Source organism: Microtus oregoni, unplaced genomic scaffold, assembly GCF_018167655.1.
Source record: "Microtus oregoni isolate MIOR12 unplaced genomic scaffold, Mior012 000050F_ref0000143, whole genome shotgun sequence".
Classification (NCBI taxonomy): Eukaryota; Metazoa; Chordata; class Mammalia; order Rodentia; family Cricetidae; genus Microtus; species Microtus oregoni.
In genome coordinates this window covers 934742-959808 of record NW_024543256.1, presented here as the reverse complement: position 1 = coordinate 959808, position 25067 = coordinate 934742, and the positions used below count along the sequence as shown (strand labels likewise).

Here is a 25067-nt window from a genome sequence, read left to right as displayed (position 1 = left end):
ATTGTTTGTGTCTCTCCATTTGTCTCCACAGTCCCCAGGGAAAAGCTTTTCGCTCTAAAGTGGAATTGATTGCTTACTTTGAGAAGGTAGGCGACACCTCCTTGGACCCTAATGATTTTGACTTCACGGTTACTGGAAGAGGGAGCCCCTCCCGGAGAGAGCAGAAACCACCTAAGAAGCCCAAATCTCCCAAAGCTCCAGGAACTGGCAGGGGTCGGGGACACCCCAAAGGGAGCGGCACTGGGAGACCCAAGGCAGCAGCATCAGAAGGTGTTCAGATGAAAAGGGTCCTGGAAAAGAGCCCTGGGAAACTTCTTGTCAAGATGCCTTTCCAAGCATCGCCTGGAGGAAAGGGTGAGGGAGGCGGGGCTACCACTTCTGCCCAGGTCATGGTGATCAAACGCCCTGGCAGAAAGCGAAAAGCTGAAGCTGACCCTCAGGCCATTCCTAAGAAACGTGGCAGAAAGCCTGGGAGTGTGGTGGCAGCTGCTGTTGCAGAGGCCAAAAAGAAAACCGTGAAGGAGTCTTCCATACGGTCTGTGCATGAGTCCGTGCTCCCGATCAAGAAGCGCAAGACCCGGGAGACAGTCAGCATTGAAGTCAAGGAAGTGGTGAAGCCCCTATTGGTGTCCACCCTTGGTGAGAAGAGTGGGAAGGGACTGAAGACCTGCAAGAGCCCTGGGCGAAAAAGCAAGGAGAGCAGCCCCAAGGGGCGCAGCAGCAGCAGCAGTGCCTCCTCACCCCCTAAGAAGGAGCACCATCATCACCACCACCATTCAGAGTCCCCAAAGGCGCCCATGCCACTGCTCCCACCCCCACCCCCACCCCCACCTGAGCCTGAGAGCTCTGAGGACCCCATGAGCCCCCATGAGCCCCAGGACTTGAGTAGCAGCATCTGCAAAGAGGAGAAGATGCCCTGAGGAGGCTCGCTGGAGAGCGATGGCTGCCCCAAGGAGCCAGCCAAGACTCAGCCCATGGTGGGGTCGACCACCGCCACAGTTGCAGAAAAGTACAAACACCGAGGGGAGGGAGAGCGCAAAGACATTGTTTCATCCTCCATGCCAAGGCCAAACAGAGAGGAACCTGTGGACAGCCGGACGCCCGTGACCGAGAGAGTTAGCTGACTTTACACAGAGTGGATTGCAAAGCAAACCAACAAGAATAAAGGCAGCTGTTGTCTCTTCTCCTTATGGGTAGGGCTCTGACAAAGCTTCCCGATTAACTGAAATAAAAAATATTTTTTTTTCTTTCAGTAAACTTAGAGTTTCGTGGCTTCAGGGTGGGAGTAGTTGGAGCATTGGGATGTTTTTCTTACCAACAAGCACAGTCAGGTTGAAGACCTAACCAGGGCCAGAAGTAGCTTTGCACTTTTCTAAACTAGGCTCCTTCAACAAGGCTTGCTGCAGATACTACTGACCAGACAAGCTGTTGACCAGGCACCTCCAACACCCTCCCCCCAGTGTGCTCATTAGAGACAGCAGTTGAGAGGACACTCCCATTTTTGGTGCCCATTTTTGGTGCCATTGATGCCCTGTCCATAGCTTCCCTGACTCTTCCACCATCCCAGCTCCCAATCTGAGGGACTGGGAGGTATGAGGCAGGAAAAACCATTGGATTTTTTAGAGAAGACTGGAGGTGGTCAGTGATTGTGGCCCAATGATTAGAACTGTGGTGGCACAAGTCTGGCCCCACACCCACCCCAATCCAAAACTGACAAGGTTATTTTGAAGAATAGGAAAGTGGCACCTGTCTGATCCTGCTCTGGCATGGCTAGGAGCGAGTTCTGAACTGCTAGATTGTAGACTGCCTGAGCCACAGAAGAGGATGACACAGGGTGAAATGTCATCACCTGTTCATAAGGCATGCTCTCCTAGAGAATGTTAAAGAGGTGCCATGGAGGCCAGCAGGACAGGGCACAGGCAGGCTGGGTGGGGGTCAAGCCAGGCCTAGTGCCACAGAATAAGAGCAGCCTATGACATAGTTAAGGACTTGTGGATGGAACAAGGGGTATGGGGGAAGAAAGAAAAATATTCTTCCAATTACTTTACAGTTTTCCTTTAGGGACATCTTAGAATTATTTGCACTATTGAGTCTTCATGTTCCCACTTCAAAACAAACAGATGCTCTGAAAACAAACTGGCTTGAAATGGTGACACTTTGTCCCACAAGGCACCAGACTTGGCAGTGTTCAGAACTACCTGGATGGATCTGTATATACCTGCGCTTGTTTTAAAGTGGGCTCAGCGCATAGGGTTCCCACGAAGCTCCGAAACTCTAAGTGTTTGCTGCAATTTTATAAGGACTTCCTGATTGCTTTCTCTTTTGTCCTTCCATTTCTGCTTTCCTTCCATTTCATGCTTTCGTTTTTTACTCATCCTCCTTCCCCTAGCTCCTAATTGTCTCTTCTGTTCCAGGCAACTTTAGTGCCCAACCACATGCTTACCTGACAGCAGTCAACCACAGCCCTAGGATTCTCCCTGCCCTTTGACTTCTCATTGCCAGTGCCAGCTATCATGTTTAACCCTGAGCAAGTGCTGGGCTCTGCTGAGTCCTTCCTAACCTCTGAAGAACAAGAGGTCAGTAAGCTCTTGCTCCCCTAGGTAGCTTCTTCCTTGCTAAGAAAAATGTCAAAAGGCTTTTCAGACCCTAAACAATGAGCCTTTTTACCTTCTGCTCTAGAAAAGTGGGCTAGAGAAACTGGGCCACATGTGGTAGCTGAAAGAGATATAGAGGCCCCCTGTGTTCTGCCAGAATCACTGAGTGGCCCAACAGGAGCACCGTGCCCACTATCCTTGAACCCACCCAGAAGTCTAATGTCAAGCATAATGTGGTAAGGCACCTGTCAGGACTTGAGCTGGGAGTGACACCAGGGCTCCTTGCTCTTCTGACATAAACACCTGCCAAGTCTTTTTCTAGTAGAATTCTTTCCCTTTTGCTCACTGGGGACTGGGTGGAGCCAGCACACCCCATATTTCAATCTCTGCTCTGTAAGTGTAACGGTGGATTTTATAGGCTTGGCTTTGCTGTGGGATTTTAATTGATCAGTTTTTATTTGGGATCCCAAAGTTTTAACCTCTGTTCAGGAAGTCCTTATCTAGCTGCATATCTTCATCATATTGGTATATCCTTTTCTGTGTTTACAGAGATATCTCGTATCTAAATCTGTCCAACTGAGAAGTACCTTATCAAAGTAGCAAATGAGACAGCAGTCTTATGCTTCCAGAAACACCCACAGGCACGTCCCATGTGAGCTTCTGCCATGAACTGTCAAGTGTGTGTTGTCTTGTGTATTTTTGTTACTGTTCCCCAGCTTCTTTACTGTGGTGTAATCATGGAAGAGTGAAACATCATAGAAATCATCTAGCACTTCCTTGCCAGTCTTTAGCGATCAGGAACCATAGTTGACAGTTCTAATTGATAGCTTAAGATAAAACCATGTTTGTCTCTTCTGGAATGGTTAGAACTAAGTGAGAGATTTTGCCCCATTCTGATTGCAGTCATAGTTGGGCTTTCTTGCATATCTGTATCCCTTTCCTTGTGCTACAAATGCAAACCTTGCAACCAACTTCCCCGTCAGGCAATCATTTTGCCTGTTCTGCTGTTGATCCTCAGCATTGGTTCTGATTCCTCCCCAGGAATGGAAGAGAGGGGTCAGAAGAGGGACTCTCAAGGGTCCAGGCTTCCTCCAAGGACAAAAGGCCCCTGCGGGCCCCCACCACACCCCACCCCTGCAGTGGCCTCACACTCCCCAAGGACACCTTTCCATACCCTCACAGCATCTAGCCAGGTTGACATCAAATTGTTTATTGTGGTTTGCTTGGGGTTTTGATGTTATACTTACTTAGTCCAATGAAATGTGACTCTTAGGTTGGGGATCCCTCATCCTTGGAAGACAAAGTAGGCTGATTAGACATTCGCAGTTGGGATTGCAGCACTTTGGGTGCCATTTTCTTTAATTTGATCCCCATCTTCAGCCTCCTCACTCCCCAGCTTTCCCTTAGAGCTGGTTTCAAAACTGCAGGTGGTGGTGCCTGCAGCTCCTTAGGGTTTTTTGTTTGTTTGTTTTTGTTGTTGGGGTTTTTGGTTTTGTTTTTTTTTTTGTTTTTTGAGGGTTTTTTTGGCTTTCTGCTTTTTTTTCCCCATTCCCTCATCCCCAAATAAGGGCATCATGAGTCAGTCTACTTTAAGTGGGCAATTTTTTTTGGGGGGGGGGGTTGCCCTGTCAGCTAAGGACTCTATATAGGCACTCATGCTGCTTTTGCCTTGCAGTCAGGTTAACAGGAGGTAGAAAGGGAAAGCCATAGGTTTCTCACCAGCTGTGTCTGGCTCAGACCTGGAGTATGGCCTTGCTTTTGATGTATTTGAATATTATAAAGATTGGGTGGCATTTTCACTGGATATGTAAAGAATACAGGAACTGACCAACAGCTTTCAGGTACCTGGGGCTAGATCTTGAAAGTCATATCCAATCTTCCCTACCATGTTCTTGTTGTTAGTTACTACTACCTCTCCCAAATAGATTGTTGCATATCCTCCAACTATGTTCGTCCTGGCCCATTCCTGCCCATTCTTGAGTCTGACTTAACCAGTGGAACTGATGCCCCTGACAGTGTAGTGAGTTGAGAACTCTTGGTCACAGCCAGCCTCTAGTACAGCTGCCTTCTGCTGGTGCTGTATTTCCATATCAAAAGGCACCGGGGAGATCTAAAAGTACCACTTCCCCCAGTCCATCAGTGCCAATGTAGCCTGTGATCCCAGCATGGGTACAGAGAACTCTGTTTAGTGCTATCCCAACAGGCTAGAAGCCACAAACTTTGGAAGTGGGAACCAGAGCGGCCCAAATTGCTGCTGCTTCCCCCAGCTTGTTCTTGCTACGACAGTGATAAAAGGGCAATAACCAGAGACTTACTGCCAAGTTTGGTGGGGAAAGAGTTTCTAGAGCTAATAGGACTTTTGAATTTTAAGTAAGTTGTAATAAGTGGCTCAAGCACAGCCAGGAACAAGCAAAAGGCTTGGAACTGATCAGATGAGACCAGCCAGATTTCATGCCACTCAAGTGGAGTCCAGCTGCCTGAGCTCTATAGCATTTCTCTAACCACAAAGAGCAGTCTAGCCTGGCTCTCCAGGCTAAGGAGTGGTCACAGGTGCCAGTTCTAAAAGAAAACATTTGTGCATCAGTTCATGGCCTATATCTTTGCCCCATTGTTTGCTGATTCAGGTTCACACTACAGATTCTAGGACAGATGGCTGAGACTTGGAAAAAAAGTTTCTAGAGCCCCTGTGGACCATGGCATAGCAAAGTCCCAAGTTGAAGGGGGCTAGGCAGACGCAGCAATGCCCTATGCTGGACCAAGTGCCCTCTGCTTCATTCACATCCTCTTCTGGCTCTTCCTTCCTGTTCTCTGCTTCAGTGAACCAGCCAAACTCTGAAGAGAGTTGTTGATTCTCTCCATTTTGATGTCCTTCTATTTTAGGTACTATATTAATCTTTAGAAAAAGCTTAGTCTAATTGTTACAAATCGCTAGGATACTGCCTCCCCCAGTATGCTAAAGGGGAAAAGTTGAACACTGAAACTAGTTCTCAACTATTTAGTAGGAAAACCTTGAAAACATTTGGCAAAAAAAAAAACCAATAATACATTTTGATGGTTCTGAATAAGAGGAGGCATTTGCAAAAAAAAATGTTGATTCAAAAGTACTTAGTTCTGGTGAGTGATCTGAGCAAAGGGAACTCCTACATCTGTGGAGGTCAAACTGGCAGACTGTTGAGATTCGAGACATTATTATTATTAGAAAACCTCTTTGGGTAGCTGACGCCAGGATGCCACTTCTGACCTTGTCCTTTGCTGGTATGAAGTTTACTGGCCTACCAGATGCCAAAACTTCATGAAACCAGCTCTTGGTGTATCAAGTGGAACACTTGTCAATGACCCAGAAGGCCCATCACAAAGTGTCTTCTCTCTTCTCATCTTCACTGAGCCTACCCTAGCACTACTGCATAAACTAGGGAGGGTGTGTTGCCTACAGAGCATCCCTCCCTGGGACCTACTGTCTCTTGTACTCTGCCTACCCCTCCCTCAGGATCTTGGCATAGATGAAATGGCTGTGTGGCAAGTACTTTGGCATGCCCTCCTAAACTTACCCCAGTGCCTCTCCCTGCCTCTTTAAGTCAGTCTCCCACTAGGGAGGCATGAGAGCCCATAGAGTGGAGAAGGGAGGACAAGAAAGGCAGGCAGGCAATGCAAAGGCTCTAGGAGGAAGGACAGGCCCTCAGGCTTTGCACAAGCAGGACTCAGCCACTCATGGAACTAAGTATCATCTTTGAGTTTAAGAACATTTGGGCAACTTGAAAATGACCTTTGTTCCTTGCTCTTCCTCTCATCTTTTATCAGGTCCTGTTTAGCACAAAGAGAAAATGCAGTGAAAAGGCAAAGAGGTTTGGCTCCTGCCCACTGATAGTCCCTCTCCCTGCATTGTTTGTGTGTCAAGTGGCAAAGCTGTTCTTCCTGGTGACCCTGATTATATCCAGTAATTTATAGACTATATGCATAGGTCTGCTTTGTCTCTTCTATTCTGGGCTTTTGATTTGCTCTTCAGTTTTGCTTTTAGTTTTTCTATTTTTATTTTATGTACCAACTAGACACAAAGCAGTTGAATTTATATATATATATATATATATATATATATATATATATATATATCTGTATATTGCACAATTATAAACTCATTTTGCTTGTGGCGCCACACACAAAAAAAACTTTTGAAATTATACCTGTTGCTTAATTACAATATTTCTGATAACCATAGAGTAGGACAAGGGAAAATAAAAAAGAAAAAAAAGAAAAAAAAGACATCTGCTGGTCACTTCTTCTGTCCAAGCAGATCTGTGATCTTTCCTCACTTCTTTCAAAGGCTTCCCTGTGCTAAGTGAAGGAAGCTCCAGGCTGCACCCAGGTTTTGTACTTTGTTTCTCCTCTGCCGTGAAAGAGACCCCATGATTCTGGGTGCAGAACAGTTCATTTCAGCATGGCAAGGGGGGAGCAGGCGCACTCCCTTTACCTGCTGAAATCAGAACTTAGTGGGCATAGCCCAGTCCTCACTTCTAGCGGTGGGGAACTGGCATGCATGGTGGTGGCCCAATGTCCTCCACCCTTCCCTGGCCAGGGAGAGCCTGTGTGTAGTAAGTCTGGCAGGCTTCCCCCAATTAGCAGGGCTCGGAGCATTTCAAAAACCCTCCTCACTTTGCCGAGTCCAGGGACTGGAGAGGAGATAGGAGACTTGACCTATCTCTAAACTTGTTAGCTGTACCAGGTAGAATTCCAGAGACCCCAGAATCACATCCAGCAGTCCAATGGGTCTCCTCCAGAAATATCCCTTTCTCTTCTCCCTGCTCCCATGAGTAACTGCATTTGCTTTTACAATTCTTGATGAGCAATATCTGCTAGACAGTTTAGCCGTAACAGTTCTTTTTGCAAAAAGATCATTCTTAAGTAATTAAAAACACCCCCCCAAAAAAATCCAGAACCTTGTTCTTCCAAAGCAGAGAGCATTACAATCAGTAAGGCCAAAATCTGCCCTACACCTCCACCCTACCCTCCTCATCGTTGCTTCTTATGAGGCCAGACTATAGCAGAGATATTTTGTAGGCCCTTTGGGTGGCTGGGCTACCCTCGTGCCTCTTGGAAGATGGGCTGGGGAAACCTCTGAAACCCTATTCTAGAACCTTACTCTAATGAGCAATCAGTATTAGCAGAGTATCACAACATTATTCCCCAGTCAGCATAGGATGGGGGCAGAAGGGGCCAGAGGGTTGTTGCCGCTAATACTTGGCCACTGGCCGGTGGGTAACCATGTGAGTGCTTTATGGCTGATGTGAGATCAGCACCCAAGTTAGCTTCACCTGGTGACCTCTAGCTCTGCCTGGATGGAGCAGGCCACCTGGTTCAATGTTTCTGGGCAGCTTGGACAATGGAGTGCAAAAGGCTTGCAGAACATGAAGCCTGCTCCTTACCTTGCTACCATGGCCTCCTTTTCCATTTGATTTGTCACTGCTTCAATTAATAACAGCCGCTCCAGAGTCAGTAGTTGATGAATATATGACCAAATATCACCAGGACTGTTACTCAATGTGTGCCGAGCCCTTTCCTTGTTCTGGGCTCCCTGTGTACCTGGACACTGTAACGTGTGCTGTGTTTGCTCTCCTTCCTCTTCCTTCCTTGCCCTTTCCTTGTCTTTCTGGGGTTTCTCTGTTTGGATTTGGTTTGGTTTTATTCTTCCTTTTGTGTTCCAAACATGAGGTTCTCTCTATTGGTCCTCTTTAACTGTGGTGTTGAGGCTTCTATTTGTGTAATTTTTGGTGGGTGAAAGGAATCTTTGCTAAGTATATCTCTTCTGTGTTTGAACTGAAGTCTGTATTGTAACTATGTTTAAAGTAATTGTTCCAGAGACAAATGCTTCTAGACACCTTTTCATTAAAACAAAGCATTTGAAGGGAGGGGATTGGTGACTAAGACAAGAGGGGCAATCTGAGGAGATGATCCCTGCTCAGATCAGCCAAAAGCCACCAAGAAGTTAAGAACTGGATTCTCATTCCAAGTCAAGAGACTGAAGTTAATATGTTGCCATTTTCAAAGTTAGCAGAACCAGGTTTTGTTCCACCCAATGGATTCTTTTGATTCCCCTTCCAAGATTATTACTACTATTGTTAATTTTAAAAAAAGACAAGGTCAGTTTCTTACAGGCAGGGAGGGAATGTAAGAGCAGAGCTGAGCTCACTGAGTAGGGAAAGGCTGGGCCTGTGTTTGCTTCAAGAAGATGCCCCACTGAGGACACAGGTTAGGAAGGAGACAGAAAATTAATTAGCCACTCCTTGCCTAAGAAGGATAAGCCAAGGCAGTAGGCATTATTGTCTCCAAAGCATGTTTCAGGTACATGACCTGTCAATACACTCCTTTCACACCCCATGCTGTCCCCTAGTGCGTAGTACTAATCTGATATCTTGGCTCTCCACCATGCCTGGGGAATAAAATGATGGCAGAGGATTCACTCCTTCAGAGTCCCAACAAAAGCTGGGTGTGAGATACCCTCTTCTCTTTCCATGGCAAACATCTTCAGTAAAGCTGTTATCCTTATTACGCATTGTTTCAGGCTCATATAAGAGGAACAGACCTGTGCTCCCTTAGAGCCTCTTGTGAGGATAGTGCTACCTGTAGTGACCAGTTGGCCATGGCATTTAGTAGCTGGAAGAACCAGACAGGGTACATGCTCCCTCCTAAATCCATGTTGCGCTCCCCTCTGCCAGCCTGAAGGGTGAGATCTGTAGGACAGTGCAGCCAGTGACAGGTCACCCTGTATTGAAAGATGTTGGCACCAGCTCAAAAAGCCCATCTGAGTTTAGGAGCAGGCACACAGGACACAGAGATCCAGGACAGGCATAACTGGAGGGGTCGGTCTTGAAAAGCCCTCTGTCGCATTCACCTTCAGTTTTTGTGTTTTGGGACAATTACTTTAGAAAATAAGTAGGTCGTTTTAAAAACAAAATATTGATTGCTTTTTTGTAGTGTTCAAAAAAAAGGTTCTTTGTGTATAGCCAAATGACTGAAAGCACTGATATATTTAAAAACAAAAGGCAATTTATTAAGGAAATTTGTACCATTTCAGTAAACCTGTCTGAATGTACCTGTATACGTTTCAAAAACACCCCCACTGAACCCCTGTAACCTATTTATTATATAAAGAGTTTGCCTTATAAATTTACATAAAAATGTCCGTTTGTGTCTTTTGTTGTAAAATCAAGTGGTTTTTCATAGGTTCTTTTACTATTTGAAAAGATGGGCAGCACGTGGTTTTATTTTATTTTTGTAAGTTTTTTAATACATGTGAAAGCAAAGAATACTCAGCATGCCTTTCTAAGTGATGCGTTTGCACCTTTTGTTGGGAAGTACTGTATCCTGTGCTGTTAGCATTCTCGATAAACCTCTCTGTGAAAGTGACTCAAGGTCTGGGCTTTCATTATAAGTCAGCAGTCCCTTTCAGCTCACCTGACAGCATGATGGTGGGTTTGATCCAGCTATCCTTGAACCCCAATAGACTCTCAGTACTGAAGTGGGAGGGAAGGGAGGCCTGTCTCATATGCTGGCCTCCTTGGAATCTTCCTCAGTTTGCTCTTTGTCAATGCTTCCTAGGCACACTGCACTAACATGTGACAGGAAGGCCTGGGATGAGTGTGCCTAGAGCACAACTTCCCTCTCCTGACCAGTGTGGCAGGGGCAGCTACTGGGTCCTGGTATGCCACAGTGTTTTTTAACACCTTTCTCCTCAACTATGACTTCTATGAGTGGCTAACCTCCATTCCTGGCTAGGCTAGAGCATGCTGAGGAACTGCCTAAAGGGATCCTTTGTGTCACTGGTTTCCTATAAGAATATGAACCTTCGGCATCTGCTCACTCATTATAGCTGTCCTCAGACTAATCTGGCGTTGAGGAGAGGATAATGGGTGTGTCACATGCAATTGTGGGCAACCTAGTAAAAGTTACCTTCAAGTCCTGGCTTTGAATGTTAAATGAAAGGGTTGAAGATTCACCATGTAGACATAGAGCATCTACTGTGTGCCAGACCTATACCAGACACTGATAGTCTCCAGTACACACAAAAGGACCAAATCCCTGCCCGTAGAGCTTAGCATATATGCACACAATAATTTTTTTAAATATTTATTTATTTATTATGTATACAATACTCTGTGTGTATGCCTGAAGGCCAGAAGAGGGCACCGGACCTCATTACAGATGGTTGTGAGCCACCATGTGGTTGCTGGGAATTGAACTCAGGACCTTTGGAAGAACAGGCAATGCTCTTAACCTCTGAGCCATCTCTCCAGCCCCCTGCACACAATAATTTTGAATACTAAAGTTGGTGCATCTCAATAATGACTGACCATTGAGAAACCACTCTGTTCAACATATGGTTGACCTCTTGGGTTGTTCTGTTTGTTTGGCAGGGTCCAACTTCTAGCCCAAGCTGACCTGAATAGGGTATAGGGTGATCTGCCTCAGCCTCCTAAGTGCTGAAATTACAGATGTGAGGCACCATGCCTAGCTTTGTTTTATTTATAACAAGGTCTCACTGTGTAGCTCTGGCTGGCCTAGAACTCTGCATAGTAAACCAAGCTGGCCCTCCTGCCTCTGCCTATGGAATGCTGGAATTACAGGCATGTACCACCACACCTAGTTTGACGTTACTGTGAGAGCAAATTGTCTGTGGTTTCAGAGAAGAGGCCAGAGTGGGAGCCAGCCATGGGCCTTGTGTAGACCTTTCTAGAAACAGTGTAAGTTTCTTAGAGGACAGACAAGTGAGAGGGAACCCTTTCTATCTAGAATCGGTATGACAAGAGGGTCTTGGAGAAACTGATCAGAAGAAAATGTTGCTTTACAAGTGTGCTTTCAGCTAGAAAACAGAAGGAAGGCCATGTTGCTGCCTATGGGAAAGTTCAGAGGTATGAAACTCCAAACAAACTCAAGATGTGCCCAAGAGAAGAGTTAGGTGGGGTTTAGGAAGCTTTCCCCACCACTTTTTATGCTCAATCTTGTCAGGAAGGAGTATATGCAAACTCAACCACAGAGACAAAATGAGAAGTGCTTTGTAGGATAGCCAACTAAAGAGGATTTTTTTTTCGGGTTTGGTCTTGGTCTTGTATCCCTGGCTGCCCTGGAACTCACTATTTGGACCAAACTAACCTCAAATTCACAGAGACCCTCCCAGAGATCCATCTGCCTTTGTTTTCCAAGTGCTAAAATTAAAGGTGTGGACCACCAAGCCAGACAGCAAGGAGTTCTTAATGGCTTAAGGCTGTTGTATGTAAATTCAGGTAGGTGGGCAGTGGCTGGCTACACCACCTTCCAAACAGCCATAAAGAGCTGGGACCGTATGGGAGGGCTTTGGGAAGGTCTTCTATAAGAAAGTGATTTGGAAAAAAAAAAGAAAGTGATTTGGTGATTTGTTCCTGAGGCTTACCAGAGGCATAAAGTTCATGCAGGTAAGTGATATTGACTAATGGTAAGTGTAGGCATACCAAAGAGTTCCACAATAGCCCAGAATGGAGTATACAAAGGTTTACTTGAGAATAAAGTCATAGTAAGGGTAGCAATCCACAGTCCTCTATGTGCTGGGAACTGGGAACCGAATCCAGAAAAAAAATGAGGGCTGCACACACTTATAGTACGCGAGACCTCGTCCAAAATGGGCCAGTAGCTAAAAGGCTATTGGCTGAAAGTGTTCCCACAACACCTCCCCCTTTTGTCTAAATAAGAGGGTTCTAAGGCTAATGCAAAACTATATACAGTAAGAACAAATATCAAGTATTAAACTATATACAATAAGAACAAATATCAAGTATTGTCCAAGGAAAAGAGGCAAAAACATACATAAAAATTAGAATTACAACCAGCATGAACAAGCAAGAAACATATGTTAAATGTTTCGATAGTTATCCTGTTCTAAGGAATCTAAGCCTTATATTTAAAATGGCTTGGCTAAGTCATGAGAGGAAACTATGACTATCTAGTCTTCAACCCATCAAAGACCTGAGAAGGGAAATATTACTTGAGTAAACAGGAAGTGCAATCAAGCAACTTCCAAAAGGTGAAAGATGCTTTTCGTGTGCACTTATAGTACTTGAGACCACGCCCAAAGTAGGCCAGCAACTAAAAGGCTATTGGCTGAAGGAGTTCCCACAACAGCTAAGAAGTGAACACATGGGAAGAGGACTTCAGAGAGTAGAGTGGGACCATAGGAAAACAGTGTGCACTGAGGCCATGGAGTGACAAAAAAAAGCCAAAGAAATCCCTGAATGGAGAACATTAGAGTGGGCAAGAAATACTCTTGTGGTGAAGGTAGAGTCACTGGCAACTGCTCTAGAAAAGAGTAGGGGAGGCTGCTAGACTCTAGTTTCCTCATGAGGAAAAGAGCAAACTAAGTCAAAAGTGTGACAGAAAATGGAAAGGGATGGCAAAAGCTAGACATCATGAACATGGGGACAGAACAAGGCTCTGTTGAGAGACATAAGTGTGTTGGTTAGCTAGCTAGTGAGGAGCCTGCACAGGCAGATACTGTGAAGATCCTGGAGGCCGTTTTGTGACCCACATTTGACCCTGCTCTACCAACATTTCAGCCAACTCTCCACGGCCCCCCAAATAAAGCCAAAAGGAGCCTCTCCGTGACTTTCACCAGGCTTGATATAAATCATCTTTGTAGAACATCGTCTCTTTCCTATGCCCTTTGGTCTCCAGAACTGGAAGTCGTTCTTCATCCTGCTCAGTCCTATTCAGAAGGTCCCCACTCCTGGAAGCCCACCCTCTGTGTAGGATCACAATCCTCGGTTCTTTCGCAGGGTACGCCCTCCTGCCTGGCAGAGCTCCTTCCCCCTGGTAGAGGACGGCGTGGGACGCCCCCGTGTGGCCGAAGGCCGCGGAGGGCAAGATGGCGGCGAGCCCGAGCACCGCCTCTTCCGCCCTCCCGGGCGTTGCACGAGGCCGGCGTGAAGGGGAAGTGAGTCAGTGTTTGTGGACCCGGCCGGCTCAGGCCCGCGCCCGCCGAGGCCCCGAGAGGCCCCGGCCAGGCGGCGGCGTCAGCCATGGCCGGGGGGCCGGGTCCTGGGGAGCCTGTGGTTCCCGGCGCCCAGCACTTCTTGTACGAGGTTCCACCCTGGGTTATGTGCCGCTTCTACAAAGTGATGGACGCCCTGGAGCCCGCCGACTGGTGCCAGTTCGGTGGGTGACGACAGGCCGGCGTGGGGCAGGGGACCCGGGCTTCTGGCGCTAAAGCCTGACGTTCCCCGCCCCGCAGCGGCCTTGATTGTGCGCGACCAGACAGAGCTGCGGCTGTGTGAGCGCGCCGAGCAGCGCACAGCCAGCGTCCTGTGGCCCTGGATCAACCGCAACGCGCGCGTGGCTGACCTCGTTCACATCCTCACGCACCTGCAGCTGCTGCGTGCGCGGGACATCATCACAGCCTGTGAGCGAGCGTGGCCCCAGGGACCCTAGGGACGGGAACCCATGGGGGGTGACGGGTACAGAGCCTCCCAAGACAAGGGACTATATGGGAACCCCTCCCTACACACACACACACACCTCCCTACACACCACACACACACACACACACACACACACAGGGAACACCTCCCTACACACCACACACACACACACACACACACACACACACACACACACACACTGGAGGTGACGGGTACAGAGCCTCCCGAGACAAGGGACAACACATACAGAGATCGAGACAGACTTGAATCACAGCCCTCCTTCCTTATTATCCCAGGGCACCCTCCTGCCCCTGTTCTGCCCCCAAGCACTGCTGCTCCAAGGCCCAGCAGCATCTCTGCGGGCTCCCAAGCTGAGGACTGGAGCCCCCGGAAACTGCAGTCCTCTGTCTCCACCTTCCTCTCCCCAGGTAAAAAGAACCTGGGTGTTGGGCTTGATAGGCCTGAAGAAAAGGCCACCATGACTGTTGAGATGGCTGTAGACTGCTGCTGGTCTCTGCCTCTCACTGGCATCTTTATGAAGCTTTTCCAGGCTCCCAGACCTATTCTGAACCAGAGCTCCTCCAGGTTCGATTCCCTGCTTCCCTCAGGCCACCACTGCCATCTTCAGCCCCTTCCTGTACTAAGGTAGGTGTCCTTTAACCCCCAGGGAAAATTCCAGACAAGGAGGAAGAAGCTCAGCTTTTGGTGTGCCACAGAGCCCACAACAGCACAGCCAGGTCATCTGAGAGACAGCCAGGGTTGAGGGGAGCTTGCAACCTGGACCAAGAATAGACAGGGTCCTCACCTGATCCATGGTCTCTTCCAACAGCCAAGCCCAGAGACCCCAATGTCTGACCTCCAAAGGACACATCCCTCCCCATTTTGCTGGCCCTTCTGTGAGATTTCCCAAGGCACCTGCAACTTCTCTGAAGAGCTCAGGATTGGAGAGGGTGGCTTTGGGTGTGTGTACCGGGCAGTAATGAGAAATACCACATATGCTGTGAAGAGACTGAAGGAGGTAGGTGTAACCGTGGGGTACCCACCTGGAAGACAGACAGTCCATCAGCCCTTGTTTGTCCAGTTTCTCCCTCCATCAGCCCTCACTTCTGCAGTCCCCTGCCTCCAGCCTCCCCAAGCAATTCCTTCAGTCCTCTGATTCCAGTTCAAGGACCCCAAAGCCTTCCATTGTTATGGGCCTGGAAACAGCTGACAAGCTTGGCTCATGCTGCCTACTTTCCCTGCCTCTTACCCCACCATGTCTGGGGCTGCAGGAGGCTGACCTAGAGTGGACTGTGGTGAAACAGAGCTTCTTAACAGAGGTGGAGCAGCTGTCAAGGTGAGCCTTGGGGGTCCTTCCTGTCTGGGGGCACAAGGAGAGATCCACACCAGGGCCTCATGAGTCTCTAGGACTGTACAGAACAAGAACTGGCTCCCTTGAGCCGACAAGGCCTTGCCAGGCCCAGGTGAGGGAACCCATCCATCAAAGGCTGCGCACCCAGCCTGGCCTGATGAAAAGTAGTGGGGCCCAAAGAACAAAAGAACTCAGACTCCACCCAGCAGTGGTGGCGCACACCTTTAATCCCAGCACTCAGGAGGCAGAGGCAGGTGGATCTCTGTGAGTTTGAGGCCTACCTCTTCTACAGAGTAAACAGCCAGGGCTGTTAAACAAACCCTGTCTTGAAAAAAAAACAACAACCAAAAAGAACTCAGACTCCTCTCTTTGTAACAGGTTTCGTCACCCAAATATCGTAGACTTTGCTGGCTACTGTGCAGAAAGTGGTTTCTACTGCCTTGTTTATGGCTTCCTGCCCAATGGCTCCTTGGAGGATCGACTCCATCTTCAGGTAGTCCCAGCTGGTCTGGCATCTTTACTGGCTGGTCCCTTAGCTTATGTCAGGCAGTACCTGAGCTTCTGGCTCCCCCTCAAACTCAAGGTTTGGCCCAAGGGTTTCTTTCTTCCTTTTTATTTGCTTGTTTGTTTGAAACTATGCCTCACTACCCAGCCCATGCTGGCCTCAAACTGGCAATTCTCCTGCCTCAGTACCCTCTGTGCTAGAATTATAGGCATGTGTCATTATACCCATTTTGGCCCAAGATTTTCCATACAATTATTTTGGCCTCTCCCCTGCTGTTCCTCTAAAGAGGGGGTTATTCGCATTGCAAGCAGAATAGATAAAAGATTTAGTCCACATAGCTCTTGAGGGATGTGGATGAGTAGAGACAGGCTATCTAACTGAACCCGAGGTTGAGCCATGCCTGAATGTCATACTCACAAGCCATCATACATACAGGGTAAGAACTTCCTTCCTTCTTGATTAAAATGGTAGGGAATGATGGGAGAAGGGCATCAGTACTTTCTGTGCACTCAGGTGAACCCAAGCCTATCGGATTCTGTCCTGAGTCCTGAGAAATATTCTCTAGCTATTATTCCAGCTGTAGAGTACTTGCCAAAGCCTTGGGAATAGTTTTAGTTACCACATGCTCATGAATTAGGTCATGGACAGTCTTGCTCCTCATTCTCCAGAAAGGAAAAACTAAGGCTCAGAATAAAACGGATAGCTTGCTTCGAGCCACAGAGTGACAGGCGAGGAGAAGGTTGAGAGTCAAAGAACAGCTGCCCCCAACTGCCCTTGTGTCTCCATCTTTGCCACTCCAGACCCAGGCCTGCTCCCCCCTCTCCTGGCCTCAACGACTGGATATTCTTCTGGGCACAGCCCGAGCTATTCAGTTTTTACATCAGGACAGCCCTAGCCTCATCCATGGAGACATCAAGAGGTAAGGAGGGGCTCAGAATAGCTGTGGGAATAGTCATAGCTAGGAGAACAGTGGCCCGTGCTCAATTAGCACTCCTGTTCTGAGTGCCTCTGTGAGATTCCTCGTGCCCAGTCCTGTACTTGGGGCTCTGAGCACCTCTGCATGGTACATGTATGGAAATGGAGCGAGTGATAGGCCCAGATGGTGAGCAGAAGTCAAACTATGTGATAGGGCCCTGGGACAGCTAAGCCCTCAGACAACTGGGATGTGGTGTCAGTCACTTTTTCTATTCAGTGTGCCAGGCTGGTAGCCTTTAGTCTAATTTACCAGGGCTACTTGAGTGTGGGGGACAGAGAATGCTAGGACCAGCCTAAACTGCTGCTATTCTTCCTTCTCCAAGTTCTAATGTGCTTCTGGATGAGAGACTGATGCCCAAGCTTGGAGACTTTGGCCTGGCCCGTTTCAGCCGCTTTGCAGGGGCCAACCCAAGCCAGAGTAGTACTGTAGCCCGGACTTGCACAGTACGGGGTACCCTTGCCTACCTACCTGAGGAGTATATCAAGACAGGCCGGCTGGCTGTGGACACTGATACCTTCAGCTTTGGAGTGGTGAGCCACCAGCCCTTCTGTTAGCTTGGGGAAGGAAAACCACCAGTAAGTAAATGTAGAAAAGCCTAGAAAATTCTAGGCTTAGGTCACTGAGAAGCTAACATAACTTTGGCCCTATACAACTCCCTCCTCCCTAGCACAAAGTTGTGTTTGTTATTTTATATCCTAATTGCTTTAGTTTTGTTCCCATAACATAACTCTGTCCTTGCTGGGAGTTAGTCTTTACTCTTTACCTGCCTGTCCAAAGACCACTCTCCCATTAGCCCTGATCTATCCCCCTCTCTACAGTCCTCTTTTCTGCTAAGACCTGGGGTGATGCTCTCCATCCCACCCTCTAGGTAATACTGGAGACCCTTGCTGGTCAGAGGGCTGTGAGGACACAAGGTACCAGGACCAAGTATCTGGTGAGACTCCTGAGGTGGTGCATGGAAGGAGGGGGGACAGCAGCAAGCAGTGGGTGCAGCCCCAGAGGGTGCAATGATACAGATCCTCTGCAGTGCCCCACAGCAGCCTGCCACTGCCACTGCTGACTCATCTGTGGAAGTGGGTGAGTCTCTAAGCAGTTTCTTTTACCTTGCTTGGAAAAACCTGTCTTTCTTCTATATGTGGACCTTGGGGCTAGGGATGTAACATCAGTGGTAGAGTGATTGATTACCTTATTGCAAGGCCTGGGTTCCACCCCCATCAAAGAGGAAGAAAAGAATCTTAACAGAACCCCCTCTGCCCTAGGCTGGGGACAAAGAAACAGACATTCCTGATACCCTGAGACCAAAGCTGCTGTGGAACTTAGAAAAGGCAGGGCCTAGGAAAGGCAATGGGGAAAAGTTGGGCTGTTGTATGGGCAGTTCCAAGGCATCCTGACCCATATGCCAACATTCCTGTGCACTGAGATGGGGCTTAGAAATAAGAGACTTAAAGCCTAGCATCTGAACGCATGCTTTTAGTCCCAACATTTAAGAGTCTGAGGCAGGAGGGTTGCTGGGAGCTACATAGCAAGACCCTCTATCAAAAACAACAACAAAATTAGTCGATTATGGTGGCACATGCCTATAATTCTAGCACTTGGGAGACAGGAATTCAAAGTTATCCTCAGTTGCACAGTAGTTCAACATTAGCCTGAGCTACATGGAACCCTGACTCCACAAAGGTACAAAGAAGAGGCAAGAAACCTGGGTTTTAGTCCCATCTTGATAGTGGCCATGGTTCAAATTCCTGTTCTTCATTGGGCCTCAGTTTCCCATATAGAAAACAGATTTCAATACATAAGCACTATTCCAACAATTCCTGGACCCAGAACACCGTTGGCTAATACTGGGTCTTCACCTTTTACAGAGTTGTACATCTCCCGTTGCTTCTCCTGGATGGGCCTATCTTTGTCCACTGTTGGGCTCAGCAGGGGGTTTAACACAACCAACAAACTGTGAACCAGACTCTACCCATCCCTCCTTCCTTTAATCTTCTTCATCCATTTGCATATCCCAGCTCAAGTGCCACTTGCTCAGGTCTCATGGTCCTTGCTAATAGACTAATCGGTTTGTTGGCATCTACTTCCCACACTGCCAGGAATGTCAGGTCTCTAAAAAAAGGCCCAGAGTGCTTGGTTTGTGGCTGTTTTCAGTAGAGCCTCAGACAGCAGTGGGCTCACAGTGAAAAAAGACCATAGGGCTAAGCGACAGTGGTCTGGAAGATTTGGCAGAGCCATGCTCACAGTATTTGTCCTACAGAAAGACCTCATTGAAGATGAGGCTGAAGAGGCTGGAGTGGCCCTGAAAAACACCCAGCCCAATCCGCAGGTGGGTGTGTCCACGGATGTGTGGGCTGCTCCAATCGCCGCCCAGATCTATAAGAAGCACCTGGACTCCAGACCTGGACCCTGCCCACCACAGTTGGGCCTGGCCCTGGCTCAACTAGCTTGTTGCTGCATGCACCGTCGGGCCAAGAAGAGGCCGCCCATGACCCAGGTATCCCTGGGGAAGCCAGCTATCCATAGGAACATAGTGACCAGCCAGAAACCTCAGATTCTTGCCCTTCTTGATAGCACGAGCTACACTGAGCCTGATCTCTTTACAGAGGCAAAACTCCCAGCATACATTCCTTGCTTGCCCTTTTGGCTCTTCTTTGGGGCGGTACTCTGTGGAACTAAGCGGTGAAGGGCTGCTGCTTCACTGGGTGGGGCTCAGATCCCTGTCGCAGGTAGAATCAAAGGGCTCTTGCCATGCCTCCTAGTTGGGGCGCTGTGTCACCAACTTTGTCTTTTTCTCTTACTTTCTGCCTCTTATTCTGGTGATAATTGAGATTAGAATTCATTAATGGCTTTGGTGGCCATGAATTGCAACAGTCCTTGTGATGGAACAAAGGGGCAATATTTTCCCAGCAACAGAGTGCACCAACTTGGTGTTTTCTGCTGTTCCTACAGCCTGCGTTGGCAACCTGAATAAAGGCAAGTCTAGGACAACCTGGAACAGCTCTGTAGTTTGACCACAGGGTGTCAAACTTGAGCTACCCTGTCCAAGCAGGAGCCCCAGCTCTGCCCATCCTGAGAGCCTCTCTCTCCATGCAGGTGTACAAGAGGATAGAGGGGCTGCAGGCAGGACCTTCTTGGGAGCTAGAGGTTGCCGGCCATGGCCCACCTTCCCCACAAGAGAACTCCTACATGTCCACCATTGGCTGTGTCCAGAGTGGGGGTGAACCATGGCAGCCTCTGGTAGTGCCCAAAAGAGCCCATGTCCAGGCTGCCCAACAACTCCAGAAAAGCCCTAACCAGCCAGTGGAGAGTGATGAGAGTGTTCCTGGCCTCTCTGCTGCCCTGCACTCCTGGCACTTGACTCCAGGTTGCCACCCAAGCCCAGCATCCTTCAGAGAGGCTGGCTGTACCCAGGGGAGCACCACCAGAGAATCAAGTTTGAAGAGTGGCCCAGGCTTCCAGCCCACAACCATGGAAGGTATCTTTGGGGATGGGTATCCCAAGGTGGGACAAGGATCTCCTTTGACAATAACATATTTATTCCCCACCCACGTCTTCTGAGCAGAGGGATCTAGAGTTAAATGTTTGGCCCGCTGTGACCTTAGCAAGCTCAAAGACATGGAAAGGGCCACAAAGAGTGGCTTGAGTACTGTCTTATTTCCCCTCGCTGGGCTATGCTCCCTACATGGGTGAGGAGAACTAGGAACTCCCTTTTTAGCCCTTCTCCTCACCTTATGCCTGAAATCAAAAGTAAAGAAGGCTCTGCCCAAGCAGCCTAGGAGCCTGGTCTGTGGTGTGGTCCCTCTCCCAGCCTGGGCCTCAGTTCACTGTGAAATTCTACCCTGCGGCCAATATCACAGGCAGTGGGGGCTAAGACGACTCTGGGGGCTAGAGTTGTCACTCAGGGTTGCCAGGGAGAACTAAGAGATTACTGTCTCTGCCCAGGCTCATCCATGGGCAGCTCCTTCTCGTCATCAGAACCACCACAGATCATCATCAACCCAGCCCGACAGAAGATGGTACAGAAGCTGGCCCTGTATGAGGAGGGGGTCTTGGATAGCCTGCAGCTGCTGTCATCAGGCTCTTTCCCAGGTACCTGGATACCTCCAGCTCAGCTTCCTAAAGAATGAACCCCCAAAGAGCCTCCAACCCCTGTCATACATATATGTACACAAGCTCATACACTGTAGTTCCAGGGCACACAGGTATACTTCCTTGTGTCAACCCGCTAAACAGCAGAACATTTGTTCTGACTGCACAATTAAGATCCCTACTCACCGAGAATGTAGGACAGGCAGGCCATTCCCTCTAATGATGGTTGGCAATGAGCTGTCAAGAACTGCCTGGCTCAATCTCTTACTCCCCATCAAGAGCACATTCCCTTCACCTATGGGTACCAGTCTCCTCCCACATGCGCCCAGAAAACCTGAAGTCGCAGCAGGAATTTACCACCCCATGTACTATTTGAAAAGCTGCTGTTTAGAAAAAGAAATCCTTAGCTGGGCATGAGAGAGCACCTGTAAAGGTCATCCTTGGCTATATAGAAAGTTTGAAGCCAGGCTAGGATACATTAGACCTTGCGTCAGAAACTACCATGCTGGAGAGATTGTTCAGTGGGTAAGGGCATATGTAAGAGCTTTTGCAGATGACCTGGCTTCAGTTCCCAGAATCCACATTAGGTAGTTCACAACCACTTATAACTTCAGTCCCAGGGGATCTGAGTCTCTCTTATGGCCTCCACAGACACCTGTGTAATAAGGTGCACATAAAACTCACCCAGGCACACACACATATAAAAATAAATATCTTATTGTCAAAAAGCAAACTAACAAAAAGACAGCACCTTGGTTCCAAAGAGTACCCTGAGCTGGGCAGTGGTGGTGCACACTTTTAATCCTAGCACTCAGGAGGCAGAGGCAGATGGATCTCTGAGTCTGAAGCCAGCCTGGTCTACAAAGTAAGTTCTACTACAGCTAGGGCTACACAAAGAAACCCTATCTCAGACTACACAAGCAAACAGGAAAAAAAAAGTGCCCTGTAAGTTCTATAGTCATGGTTTAGCATTCAAGCCAGGGCATTTGGAAGGTGTTGTCCCCGACTTGCTAAGAGGTATTTTCTCTTTTATAGGCTTGGATTTAGAACCTAAAAACAGGCAGGGGCCTGAAGAAAGTGACGAATTTCAGAGCTGATTTGCCTGTTCACCCAGGCAAGTCCTTCAGACTCAGATGTCAAAGTTCTCATGGTTGGAAGTTCTCATGATGTGCAACCTCCTCAGTAGCCCAAAGGCGTCAGGTGTGGGACCTACCCTGGCGAAGGAGAAAGTGCTGGACCTGCTGTTCTCAGGGTACAAGCACAGGCAGGGCCAACTGAAGAGCCTGCAAGAAACTGATAGGGCAGGCCATCTCAGGCCAGCATTTGGGAGCAAGGCCAGCAGAGCACCTAAGGGATGGGGTAGCACATGACAAAAGACTGCTAGCTACGTGGGACCCATGGAGGCAAGTGAGGCTGTTTGTATAGTGGGAGCTGGCTCCCTTGAGAGCTAGACAAGGTATCTGCAGCCCAGGCTTGCAATAACTGTTCGTCCATCCCTCTGAACTTCGTTTGACCCCCAAGAGGAAGTAGCTATTGTGCTTGTAAATTGCAAAACTGAGTGTCTTTCAGTTCAGTCCACTAGCTGGAATTGAGAACTCTGAGGTTTCCCCAAGAGTCCAATAGAATCCCCCTCCACATCTTGGGTGGGTATGTGCTCGCCTTGCCAGACACCTGTAAGCTGGTTTCATGTGACTGCCTACTAGGCAGGTTGTCTCTAGACCCTGGAGGTGAGCTGTGGATGACCCAAAATGAGCTGTAAAACAAGGTACTGGTTATGGCAGAAAGGTCTAGCAAAGCCAAGCTTTGTGGTACCCAGACAGTGAGAAGCCCATAAAGCAGAAACTGAGAGCAAAGCAAAAAAAAAAAAAGTATTTGAGGAGGGAGGAAGGCTCCATTTTAAGAAGCAAGTTTTTGTGTAACCAAGTGTCTTCAAAAGTAACCCAGGGTTATAGCCCAGGCTTACAGTGATTCTGTGTTGAGTCACGAGTCACACTACATGCCCCCGTGAAGCACTGGTAACATCCAGTTTGTCCTAGAGTAATAAAAGTACATTTTATGTCTGATTAAGCTTGTTGATTAAGAATTTGTTGCACTAAAAGCTTTGTGCTTTTCTAATACTTTACATCCTGATTCTTGGGTATCCAGTCAAACTTCAGGCCCTTACTGTTAGCATTTAGGCATCTGGCCTGGCCTGTCCTGACATGAGACGTCCTCAGCTGCAGCCACTAAGAGCACCTCCTGTGCACATTTGCTACATCCCCTTATAAAAGGTGGGCCTTGCCCACCTCCCCTCTCTTTCTTTCTCTTCCTCTTCCTCTCTCTTTTTGTTCCATGAATCTTGTCCCCAGGGACCACTTTCTGCCCCCTTCTCTCTCCTCTTGCAATAAACCTTCCATGTGAACCCTGTTGCATGGTATGATTTCTCTTCATGGCATTTTTAAATAAATTACAATACTTAGCCTCTTTTTTATTCTCTTGCCATGCCCAGACTGGGGATAAATCCCCAGTGCTGCTACCCTTGCTTTCATGTGCCATTAAGTTTTTCTTATAGATCCCATGGGTATTAATGCTATTCAAAATGAAACTTTCATGTCCTAATTATTCATCAATCATATATAGAAATATAATTAAGTTTTACCTCGGATCTTTATTCTGTGACCTTACTTAAATGCACTTACTAGTTCCACTTGTTTTGGGATGACTATTCTGGGATAGTGTGTATACAATCTTCCCATCTGAAAATAAAGACAATTTTACTTCTTCTTTGCCAACTTATATGCCTTTTAATTTTTATTTTAGACAAGGTCTCACTATGTAGTCCTGACTGTTCTGGATCTCAATATGTAGACCAGGCTGACCTCAAACTCGGGAGATCCTCCTGCCTCTACCAAGGTATGTACCACCATATGCAACTGCCTTTTTATTTTTTTCTTCACTTACTACACTGGCTAGTGCCTATAAATTTTGGATATAAGTGGGAAACCCCTCCCACTCTTAGAAGTTCCTTTTTTGTTTGTTTTTTGAGATAAGATTTCTCTGTATAACAGTCCTGGCTGTTCTGGAGCTAGATAGAATTGTTTTACAGCTAAGTGTGCCATTAACTGTATTTTTTTTAATATTTATTTATTTATTATGTATACAATATTCTGTCTGTATGCCTGAAGGCCAGTTGAGGGTACCAGATGTCATTACAGATGGTTGTGAGCCACCATGTGGTTGCTGGGAATTGAACTCAGGACCTTTGGAAGAGCAGGCAATGCTCTTAACCACTGAGCCATCTCTCCAGCCCCCCATTAACTGTATTTTTAAAGCTTGTCCTAGCTGTCAGAATTTGTGTTCTAAAGGTTAAATTGTAAGAGGAATGATTCAAATTAATACTTTGGAGTCTCTTAAGATATACATGGAATTTCCCTCCATTCTGTTCATGCAGTGATCACACTGATTTTGAAATGTTAAACTGGATTCATATCCTTGCTTGATCACTGCATGTTCTTTTTGTTGTTGTTTTGCCGAATTCTGTTTATTAACATCTTATTTTTTGTTTTTCATTTGTTTATTTGTTTTTCTTTCCTTTTTCTGATTTTTGGAGGCAGAATCTCACTACGTAGCCCTCTCCAACCTTGAACTCACTCTGTAGACCAGGTTGGCCTTGAACTCACAGAGATCCACGTGCCTCTGCCTCCTGAGTGCTGAGATTAAAGGTGTGTGCCCTCCCTCCTCTGTGTGTATGTGTACACAGCTTTAAACCATCTCACCAACCTGTATATTCCATTTTTGTACCTATATTCATTACAGATACTTGTACTGTAGCTTTCTTGTAATATCTTTCTCTGATTTTGGTAACTAAGCCTCAGAAAAATAAGTTGGAAAATATTCTGTCCTCCTTTTGTTTAAATAGTTTAAGCATACTTGATATTGTTTTTTTTTATATATTTCATAGGTTTACTAGGGAAGTAATTTGAAGGGAAGCTGTTTATGTCCCACCCTGTCCCACAGCTGTTCAGTCCCAAAGAAACACACAGAGGTCTACATTAATTATAAACTGGTTGGCCTATTAGCTCAGGCAGGCTTCCTATTAACAAACTCGTGCATCTTAAATTAACTCATAATTCTTGTCTGT

The 25067-nt window shown here is 47.4% G+C and overlaps 2 protein-coding genes across 2 annotated transcripts in view; both read left to right on the top strand.

Annotated features, from left to right (window-relative positions):
* LOC121437152 (methyl-CpG-binding protein 2-like) overlaps positions 1 to 2059 on the top strand; it is a 62034-nt gene extending 59975 nt beyond the window's left edge. Inside the window, 1 exon segment of the mRNA XM_041636999.1 lies at positions 32 to 2059. Within this exon segment, the coding sequence (XP_041492933.1) occupies positions 32 to 1124 (1093 nt within the window). The 3' untranslated portion in view covers positions 1125 to 2059.
* Positions 2060 to 13523: 11464 nt separating this feature from the next.
* On the top strand, positions 13524 to 23010 carry LOC121437200 (interleukin-1 receptor-associated kinase 1). Its single transcript, XM_041637054.1, has 14 exons — positions 13524 to 13766; positions 13843 to 14010; positions 14326 to 14457; positions 14571 to 14674; positions 14859 to 15047; positions 15301 to 15365; positions 15759 to 15873; positions 16686 to 16804; positions 17184 to 17391; positions 17730 to 17795; positions 19116 to 19352; positions 19952 to 20333; positions 20801 to 20947; positions 21983 to 23010. Exons 1-14 carry the CDS (start codon positions 13631 to 13633, stop codon positions 22042 to 22044), a joined length of 2130 nt encoding a protein of 709 aa, XP_041492988.1. The 5' UTR covers positions 13524 to 13630; the 3' UTR covers positions 22045 to 23010.
* Positions 23011 to 25067: the final 2057 nt, after the last annotated feature.

What these genes read in the sequence shown, in the direction of transcription:
- LOC121437200 (XM_041637054.1), top strand. Translation starts at nt 13,631, where the DNA reads ATGGCCGGGGGGCCGGGTCCTGGGGAGCCTGTGGTTCCCGGCGCCCAG. An exon ending in CGCCGACTGGTGCCAGTTCG is followed by an intron (nt 13,767 to 13,842) that starts GTGGGTGACGAC and finishes CCCGCCCCGCAG; the next exon opens with CGGCCTTGATTGTGCGCGAC. An exon ending in GAGGTGGAGCAGCTGTCAAG is followed by an intron (nt 15,366 to 15,758) that starts GTGAGCCTTGGG and finishes TCTTTGTAACAG; the next exon opens with GTTTCGTCACCCAAATATCG.